The sequence below is a fragment of the Astatotilapia calliptera genome, chromosome 9 (assembly GCF_900246225.1).
Source record: "Astatotilapia calliptera chromosome 9, fAstCal1.2, whole genome shotgun sequence".
Taxonomy (NCBI): domain Eukaryota; kingdom Metazoa; phylum Chordata; class Actinopteri; order Cichliformes; family Cichlidae; genus Astatotilapia; species Astatotilapia calliptera.
This window is the reverse complement of record NC_039310.1, coordinates 30,874,182-30,884,620: the sequence shown is the minus strand read 5'-3', so window position 1 is coordinate 30,884,620 and position 10,439 is coordinate 30,874,182. Positions and strand designations below refer to the sequence as shown.

The 10,439-nt window shown below is 45.4% G+C and overlaps 1 protein-coding gene across 2 annotated transcripts in view; it reads right to left on the bottom strand.

Annotated features, from left to right (window-relative positions):
* Window positions 1-8,514: 8,514 nt before the first annotated feature.
* actr3b (actin related protein 3B) overlaps window positions 8,515-10,439 on the bottom strand; it is a 12,113-nt gene continuing 10,188 nt past the window's right edge. For both annotated transcript variants that reach the window (XM_026180536.1, XM_026180537.1), the window contains exons 11-12: window positions 9,068-9,151; window positions 8,515-8,858 (exon numbers count right to left, since the gene is read on the bottom strand). In XM_026180536.1, the coding sequence (XP_026036321.1) occupies window positions 8,763-8,858; window positions 9,068-9,151 (180 nt within the window). In that variant the 3' untranslated portion in view covers window positions 8,515-8,762. The remainder of the gene's footprint in view (window positions 8,859-9,067; window positions 9,152-10,439) is intronic.

Genomic DNA, 10,439 nt, shown 5'->3' with positions numbered 1-10,439 from the left:
GATTGGTTAAGAGAGAGAGCGCTATCAAAACAGCCACGAAGCGTCCCGCATATATGTGCCCAAGTGTTGTATTGAAGCAATCAAGTGATGAATAACTGTTTTCCAGTATGTTGTTTTGCAATGTTGTTTTGTTTTGTTTTTTTCATTGTTGATTTGTTTTTCACCGAAGCAGCTAATAAAGCTGATGAAATACAATTTTGCCTCTTTCTTGTAAGATTCTATAATAGAATGAAACAATAATGCCAGTTATAAATAAAGACAATAAATTGAATGAATTACGAAACACTCATTTTATTTCTATTACATCTGAAAATGTTGTGTAATATTACAACCTGAAACAACAAATAGACGCGTTGTCCTGTAACAACAGCTGTGAGATGGAATAGTCCAAATCACCAAAGTAAACTGGACCTGGGCTTGTTGCAGGGATCTGAAGTTACTAAACATTTTGTGAGTGTATGCACTCACAATTAGGACCATATAATAGTAACTCAAGAGTTGGGAGTTCGCCTTGTAATCGGAAGGTTGCCGGTTCGAGCCCCGGCTTGGACAGTCTCGGTCGTTGTGTCCTTGGGCAAGACACTTAACCCGTTGCCTACTGGTGGTGGTCAGAGGGCCCGGTGGCGCCAGTGTCCGGCAGCCTCGCCTCTGTCAGTGCGCCCCAGGGTGGCTGTGGCTACAATGTAGCTGCCATCACCAGTGTGTGAGTGAATGGGTGGATGACTGGATGTGTAAAGCGCTTTGGGGTCCTTAGGGACTAGTAAAGCGCTATATAAATACAGGCCATTTACGTCTGTCTTTGTACAGACCTGCCGTGTTCTCCGTCGTTTTGTACAGAACTGTTTTTGGGGCAAATAAAATGCAAGTAGGGATTAAAACCGCAGAATTAATGATTACCGGTGCTGGAAATACTAGCGCTTGATGCAGTGTTTTGATTTTGTTGCCACGGGTACCCACAAAGCAATGTGCGAAAGTCACGTGGTCCGTCAATCTCTATAAGAATCCGGCTCACATCATTCACTTCAAAGTGTCGGCTCTAAGAGCCATTTCGTTTGCGACCGACCCATCACCAGTACAGTGGAACCCCGGCTTATGAAGACCGCATTTAATGAAAAATTCAAGTTACAAAGGCACTTAATGGCAATAATTTGCCTGTAGTACGACAAAATGCCCGTGTAACAAAATCCGTTTGTGAAATGCGTTCCACTGTTCCACGTGAAAGATGTTGTCTCTGAGTGAGCACTCAGAGACGGACTGTGTTTCAGGTTGTGAAATCCACGAAACTCGAAGCTAAAGTCCTCAGAGAGACATTTGAAAGCAGCAGCATGGAGGCTGCTGGGCCAAGGCTCTCCACAGTCTTTCAGTTCATTGGTGGGTTCGTTTCAGCTTTTGCACCGTTTCCTGTCAGCGTCAGTCGTTTCAAACATCGCCGTGTTTGTCAGGGCGTTTCCTCACAGCGGCCCCTATGAGGCTGCTGTTCCTGAAAACACCTTCAAATGTTTTGTATTTGCTTTGTTTAAGTTCTGCCAGAGGTTTCTTCCTGTTAAAAGGGAGTTTTTCCTTCCCACTGTCGCAAAAGTGCTGCTCATAGGGGGTCATTTGATTGTTGGGTTTTTCTCTGTATGTATCATTGTAGGGTCTACATTACAGTATAAAGCACCTTGAGGTGACCGTTGTTGTGATTTAGTCCTGTATAAATAAAACTGAAACTGAAAATAGAAATTATTTCTTTTCAGATTGTCACAATCAGCAGGGCTGACTGTGTGTAGAGTGAAGGGTGGACCCAAATGCAGACGGAAACAAAATGTGAAACATGACTTGAATAACAGAAAACGAGCCGTTTATTGAGGCTGGCAAAATAACTGTAAACAAAAGGCAAAATGCAAGGCTAACAATAAACTAAACTGGGTGAGCTAAATTAACTTAAAAACCTACAACAGGAACATGGACTTGACATGAGGAAACTTGACGCAACTTCTTGGCTTGCAAACAAAGCAGACGATCTGACAATGACACATTGAAAACACAGGACTTAAATACACAGGAGGTGATTAGGGGAAGTGGGAACACATGGAGGAACAGCTGACTGACATGAACCTAATGACAGGACAGGGGAAGTGAAACTAAATACAATGAACAAAGAACACACGACTCCTTCAAAATAAAACAGGAAACACTGAAACTAGACATGACAACACAAGCTTAACAGACCTAACACGTGATGAACGATACAAGAACTCAAACATAGAAACCAAGGAAACAATAAATAATAACTGCCTTTCCTTAACTAAAGCTAAATAGGAATGACACAAACTAATCACATATCTAAAATGAGACAAATACAAAATGAACTCAGAGCGCTGGGTCAGAGACCCAGCCTGTGACACAGATATTTTAATTTGTAAGTTGTTTTTTTTCTTTCAGCAGCTCAAATGTTTGCTTTCGCTCAGGTTTAGTGGCTGACCTCGCTGCACCTGAAAAGTAAGCAGGTCAGTGACACGTGTGCAAACCTCACTAACCCACATACAGCCCACTTCCACCTCCATTGGGCTGAACCAGTGAGGCCGCCCTTCGTGTTAGTGTGGATCACAGTTAATGTGAGCGCTGGTGGGGGGGGTAATCTGTGAGGAAAACTAAAAGCTGTGCGATACAGTCAAAACTCACACATTGATGTCATCACATGCATTTTCCAAAGATGTTCAGCGGGCCACACTGGTGTCTTTACGAGGTCCATTCTTTTCTTTGTGTTTTGCATTTCCCTGATGTAGACAGATGTGAGAGAGGTTGATGGTGAGCAGATGTCTTCTTCCTGTGTCGCACTAACACAGGAAGCATGAAAGAAGAAGCCAAACCTCTGACATTAGTCAGTCTGAGCAGCGCCTCACAACTGGCAGAGCAGCAGCCCTGAAGCCCGTCTGACAGGCACCGGCGAGTGGAAGCGCTCCTATCTCTGTCATCGCTCCGAGCTGAAAGGTGAGTGTGTCTGCCGTTTCTACCTGAAGCTCCTCGTCAGCTTCAGGGTCGCCTGGGAGATTCTGGCTTGGCCTTTGAGGGCGAGCGCCACAGAAGGTTTCCTTCCTGCGAGCCTGACGTCTGCTCTCGCTGGTGTCGATTAAAAGCAGCTGGAGGCCATCTTTGTAAACCTGCTGAGAACATCTGCAGGGTTTGCTCCTTCTTTCACACTTCATCATCAGCCAGCTGTGTGTGATCGCACCATCTTTAATCTGAGATCAGGTTCAAACCAGTTTGAGCTGCAGTGGCAGGAAACAGCTGAGGGCGGGGCATGCTGACATTCCCGACTCCTGATTGGTGTCGGGGGTGTCCACTGCTTCTGCGTTTTGTTTGTTTTGTGCAGAACGAGTAAACGAGAACAGCCTGTGAAAGATAAGTCGTGTGCGAGTTGAGGCACCTTTAGGCTCCGCCTTGCTGGCGTCTGCTTTTCGAAGATCTCTGTGAGTTTGGGACTGACGGCCGTGGACGGGATTTAAAGTTCCTTCCATCCATCCTGTATCCCAGCTGACCCACAGCCGAACTGGGTGATGATCCTGACCAGTTTAAAGAACATTAATGCAAACTGACCACACAGAACACGTTACCATCACATACACATCATACAGACTCTGTATGAACCCATGTTGTTCGTGCAGCAACAGGAAGTAGTTTTTATTGCAGAGTTCATAGAGGTCATGCTTGAATATTTGTGTTCGTTTGGGGAGGCCTTTTGCTCCTCCCCTTTCACAAAGGATGCTCCAGTGTGTCCTCTGCTAAAGGAAGTAAAGGAAGCACTGAAGTGCCTTTAGTCCATAACATGTGGAGAATTCAGACAGCGCTGATGAGGGCAGATACTTCCAGGTCACGCCTCCTTCCTGAACTAAACCCCGCCTCTTTCTGTGCCTCTGTCATAGTCGTCCATGTGTTTGTGGTGCACTGATTTATTACTGGAGATGTTTGCTAACACTGACTGTGTTTCACGTCGGCGCTCTCACAGTGTAAAGCTGCATCTGCGTCATCGCTTTACACCCGCGTGCGCTCATTACCCATGATGCATCAGAGTCTGATCACAGTGTTTTCTGATGCTAGCAGGAAGCCGAGATGACGGAGCCGGACCTCGTCAACATCCTGGAAGACATAACAGATGAGGAATTCAAGACCTTCAAGTGGAACCTGAAGAAGGAGCGGTTTAGAGACATCGAGCCCATCAAAGTGACCCGGCTGTCGACGGCGGAGCGGTGCGACGCCGTGGATCTGATGGTGCAGAAGTATGACATGGACGGAGCCGTGCAGGTGATGGAGAGCATCTTTAAGAAGATCAACAGGAACGACCTGGTGAAGGAGCTGCGAAAGGTCATGGGTCAACCTGCAGGTCAGTGAGGCTGTGGGCAGGCGTGCACTTCCTTTAACCTGTTTGAGCGTTTGACATTCAGGTGACATCATCAGGGTCAGAGCAGCGTCACGCTGTGACAGGACGTGCAAACAGGAAGTGTGTGCAGAGTGTCTCTCTCCCTTTTAAGGTGCATTCAGAGCAAACAGCTGATGGAAGGAGCCGCCCGAGTCGGAGCTGCTGGATTGGATGTTCTCAGGAACTCTGAGGCTCCCGTGGTCGGAGGTCTTCGGCTTCACGCCGAGGCTCCCGTGGTCGGAGGTCTTCGGCCTCACTCTGACCTCGGCATTAATCCGTCCTCCTCTCTCTCACAGGTCTTCCAGGTCCCGATCTGCCAAAGACCGCCGCCGACTCCTCGGCAGAGGAGAAGTTGGCGGCCGTTCGCTCTCAGTTTATCGACAGAGTGTCCGAACCGGTCCTGAGGAAGCTGCTGGATAAACTCCTGGAGCGCCGCGTCATCATCGATGATGAAATGGATTTAGGCGGAGTGAGGAGCAGGGCGGATAAAGCCCGACAGGTGATCGACGTGGTGCGCAGAAAAGGATCCCAGGGCAGCTCGGCTCTGATCGCCGCTCTCTGCGAGGTGGATCCGTGCCTTTCACGGGAGCTGCAGCTGATGTGACGCACTGCCAGATGTTCAGCACTCACAGGAGAGCAAATTAGGAATCATCTGTAACACCCAGAAGGTGCTGATACAGTTCAATGTTTAATCCTCCAATCCACTTACAGAAACACGAGCGCGAGGCTCGTCTATTTGGTTTGGTTTTCACATCAAAGATTTTCACAGAGACGATTTTCTATGCGTCTTTATACAAACAAAGATGTTCAAACAGCAGAACATGTCAGAGTTTCAGCAGGTTTCAGGACTAAAGTGTCCCAGAAACAAGGCTTTGAGTCAAACCTGAACAGTCGGCTCTGTGAAAACCTTCAGGATGGATGGAAACCAAGATCTCTGACTTCCAGTCTGAGAACAAAACAATCAGGAAAATGACTTTATTTGTAGAATTTTCATCGGACACTGATGTTAACGAGAAGTTTATTAGATTTTATGGAAACATTTTAGAGCTGATTAGAATAAAAGTCCAACAGATTAATGAGGATTTTGGCTGTTTTCATGTTGTTGAAGTCAAACGTGTCAGAGAGCAGAGGGTCAGAGTTTCATGTTTCTTTCTGTAACTCTGATCAACGTGAAAATAAAAGATGAGTTTCCTGTCACTGTGTCTGGTGGTTTGGCTTTGTAACACACCTGTTCAGCTCCAATAAATGTTTGAGTTTTAAAAGAAGAAGCAGCAGGAAGACAACAAAAGAAGACTCTCAGAACTATCTACACTGATGAACTCTGTCTGAGTACCAGAGGTAAAACTCCAGTAAAGACCTGAGAGATGATCTGGACCTTCTGTCACGGCTGCCGATGGCAAGCCGTGTGGAGTTGGAAGAAGGACCCAAGATGCAGGCAGTGGATGAGATACCGGTGGTTTTATTTACAGAGGTGTAGTGGCAAACAAACAGTGGGGCATAACAAATAACTAAAGACACCTAAACTGGGAGAACTAAAAATAACAGACCTGGGAGCATACGACAACGGGATGAGAAGCAGAGAGACGCAGACGAGGAACAGGACACCGTGGAACACAGGGTAACAGACTGACACAGAGTTACACAGACGAACCAGCAACAGGCAGGAGAACACACAGGGCTTAAATACACACACCAGTAATCAGGGGATGAGAGACAGGAGGGCAACACAGCTGGGAGGAATCTGGGCTGACGGGACAGGGGAAACGGAAACTGATCACACTCACATATGACACGGACCTTCACAATAAAACAGGAAACTCAGACACATGGAACCAGACAAGACATTGAACTAAACAGACAGATTCACAAACAGATGGGGTGACACCATAGACAGGCAGATACAGACGCAGACTCAGAGAGTCACCTTTCTCACTCACTATGTGTTAACAGACCTCTCTGCATTGAATCATATCTGTTATTAACCTCTGTCTCTCTTCCACCGCATGTCTTTTATCCTGTCTTCCTTCTCTCACCCCAACCGGTCACAGCAGATGGCCCCGCCCCTCCCTGAGCCTGGTTCTGCCGGAGGTTTCTTCCTGTTAAAAGGGAGTTTTTCCTTCCCACTGTTGCCAAAGTGCTTGCTCATAGGTGGTCATATGATTGTTGGGTTTTTCTCTGTATCTATGAAGCGCCTTGAGGCGACTTATGTTGTGATTTGGCGCTATATAAATAAAATTTAATTGAATTGAATAGAGAGGGTGGCTGGTGATGTCACAGTGAGTGGAGTTAGAGAGGAGGGACACAGGGTGAACAGGTATAAGAGTGAGGTGAAGAGGAGATTCAGAGTAACTGAACATGAAACACAGGGGAGCGCACCTCCTCATTCAGGTGATTCATCTGCAGTAGAACAGCATCACTAGCTCTCACAGGTTACTCCAGCCCTAGACGAGCCCAAGTCACTGGATCAAATGCAAAAGTTTGAACATTCAAGTAAAGTGAAAGCAGCAACGTAAGGTTCACTATCGGTATGCACAGTGAACCAGTCAGCCAACCTCGTGATAAAAAAAAGAAAACACTGATGGAAGTGGGTGTGGCTTAAATGAGCAGGCCCAGGTCCATCTGAGGATTATGGCAGAGGTCGTAGGGTCACTGCCAGATGGCTGTGCTGGAGGTAAGGACAATATTTGTGGTGCAAGAAAAGAACTGACATGGAGAAAGCAAAGATATGATCTGCAGAACTTCATACATGTTTATTGCAAACCAGTATGTACAGATAATATCGTGAAACTGACTAATTATAGACATGAACTGTTTGGAGGTTGATTTTTAAATATGCAAATGAGGCTTCATCTCGTTTAAGAAATACTCATTGGCATAACGTGGATTTTATCTGCTTTCATCCCTGCGCTGTAAGAGAAAACGTGTTGTGGAAGCAAATCTCCAAACTGAGCGTCTCACCTAACAATGACTTCTGGAAGACGTGCCCATCACATGACTGCACCTGAACACATGCTACAGGTTGTTTGGACCTGATCTTTGATCGGTCTGATTCTTGCTCTCTCAGTCAATATAAATATTTATTAATGCAAAGTTTATATTATTATTATTATTATTTATTTATTTATTTATTTTACAAATATAGAGCCTGACCACATTAAAAACTAAATCCATGACCCAGAATCATTTGGAGCCTCTTCCCGGCTCACGCTAATCCAAAAAATAAATGCTCATGCTGAGCCACAGTCATGTCTCTTATATCTAAAGTCACAAAATACCCTTTATATGTTAACATGAATAGATTTACTCTCCCTTTGTATTCTGTCTGGTGGTTTTTGGGGGGATCTTGGGGCCGTAGACCCAGAGAGTGATGTTCAGACCAACATCGCTCCATCACTGTGAGACTGGAGCAAACAGAAATTTCAGGAAGCCAGTGTGGTGATGAGCTCGTTATCTGACACATGGGTGGTGTTTCATCTCAACATCAGAGACTATGACTTTACTCTTGTACCAGAAAACGAGAAAAAGCAGAACAGGTCCCCTTTGATTGTGACGTCACACTGCGTCGCTGTCCTGACACCATTGGCGCCCTCTGCAGGCTGCAGCGCTCAAAACTACACCTGATTGTGCTGCTAGAGAGAAAATGAGACCATCACCACCAAAGAAAATTATTTTCTGTCTGTCTACGACACTGTCCGAAAGACGAAGAGACGGATTTTAGAGCTTTTCCTAGTTTAGAGACAAAAAGTCAGTGAGATTCAGTGTGAGTCTGATCGTTATAGCAGGGCCACAAACATGCTGACATAAATGCCGAGTGACAGAAAACATCCAGAGGCTTGTCCTGTTAAATCCACCGTCGCCAGCTTCAGCACAGAGCGGCGGCTTGTGTTTGATAAGAGGCCGAAATGAGGATGAGAGGCGAGCAGGCGCCATATTTATCTCTATCTGCTGTCGGGACAACAGCCTCAGCTTCGGAGGATCTCTATTAGCACTGCTACGTGTTGGAAGAAGGTTGGCTAGCTACACCAGGTCTCCTGCAGCTCCTCTTGTTCTCGGTAAAATTCTTCTCTGTGGACAAAGGAGCTTGCAAAGAAAAGCGTCTGGACTTCTTTAAGTTGCTTGAAGACGTTTTTTTCTCTGTGGAGTAAATTTATCAAAACAAAACCACTGCAAACTTTGTCTTGCTCTCTAACTGCCTTTGTGCTTCACGTTCTCCATGTGCTTGATGATGCTGAGCTAGCCCGCTAACAGGTTAGCAGCTTCATAGGTGAAAACTGAGAAGGGCAAAAAACTATCAGGCTAATGGCTGAGTGGCTGGTTGCTAGCAGGCTAACAGGTTAGCGGGCCGATGGGCTCGCCGCTGTCATCAGGACATGATGCCAAACACGGGGTTGTGTCGACAGATGCTCGGCCCGATCTCGTCGTAGTCCTTCTTCGAGTGACACACCTGGAAAAACTCCGGCTGCAAACACAACACACAGTGTCAACAAAGGTTCCTGGTCTCTCCAGACAGGCCATCAGTTATAAACTGAATGCATATTTTATTCACTAAGACCTGAAACCATAAACTCGTCAGGAAAGAGTTTACTGAGCAGGCTCATTTCCTCCAGCCACATGTTGTTTAGGGAAATGCTTTGTGTGAAAGTAGAAGAACACAAAACTTTTGGTTACCGTGGACGCCAACATAGAGCCTCCGAACCAGACGGCGTAACGCTGCATGTGATGTGAGACGACCTGAACCTCCATCGGCTTCGGCTGCCAACACACAAAAACACGTCATCTGCATATAAATGATTCACATCACAAAGAAACTGGGAACAAACCAGTGATCCAGTTAAATGCCATCCAGGTAAAGGCTGTAACATTAAAGCTTAACTCTGCTCTGTGCTGTTATCAGCTGCACCAGGATCTGGTGACTATTAATCACAGGTGGCAAAACTACAGACAAGTACAAGTACAGAACCTACTGTTAAAAAATACTCCTGTAAGTTCAAGTACTGATTCAAATTCTTTACTCAAATAAAAGTGAAAAGTAACGGCTCTGAAACGTACTCAGAGGAAGAAAGTTCCTTGAAGAACATTTCTACCACATTTTTTATTAATGTAATAATTTTAACCTGAATTTTAATTCTAATAAATGTACTCAGCTTGAGTCAGGTAAGTAGAAGATGAGCAGGAGGGAAAATAAAAATATATTTATTTTTTCTGTTGCCTCCGTTGTAGAGGGAAGGACTTTGTTTCTAACCAGGAACACAAGCACAGTCAGAGGGTGAAGTGGATTCAGCAGGTGGGGAACCTAAAGTCAGCTGTCATGGCTCAGTGTGGGGAAAAGAACCAAACTCACAATCATTTCTACTGAGAGCTCCAGTAGATGTTCTTAGTGTGCAGGCTGTGATCAGCTGATCTGCTGCTCTCTGTGGATGTACACACCTGGATTCAACCAGATGTGAGCAGATGTTTCCTGAGTTGTCCTGGTTGATTTCATCCTCTACACTGACAGTTTATGCTATCTTTATATAAGACAGTCACTGTGCAGCAGTCACACGCTGGTCTTTACTTTAAAGCCATCACAGTACAAACTCACCTGTTTATGCTGCACTAACCTGCAGCCTTTAAATAACACAGTTAGTCTGCCTCAGCAGGTTTAACAACATGAGGACTTCTATGTGAGCTTTAAATGAGCACCCTTCCCTTTAACTCTAAGCTCTCTTCTTCCTCTCCTGTCCTTCTTTCTTATCTTTCTCCATCTCTGAATGAACTTAGCTCTCTGTCTTTTCTCTCCCAGTGAAACAAGCAGCTGGACCTTTAGCACACTGTGAGATAAACTGCACACAGACAGTTTGTGTGTTTGCTGATGTTTGTTAGCTGCATTTCAAATTACCTGACAGTACAAAAGTTTTGCTCGCTCCTCTTCAGTAGGGCTAGCTAAATGCTAAACATACGGAAACCTGCACTCCACTTTAAACCCAGAGTATAAACTACAGATAAACCTAAAGTCATGATCCTGTTCGAAAATGTAAGGAGTAGAAAGTACTCAGCTGAA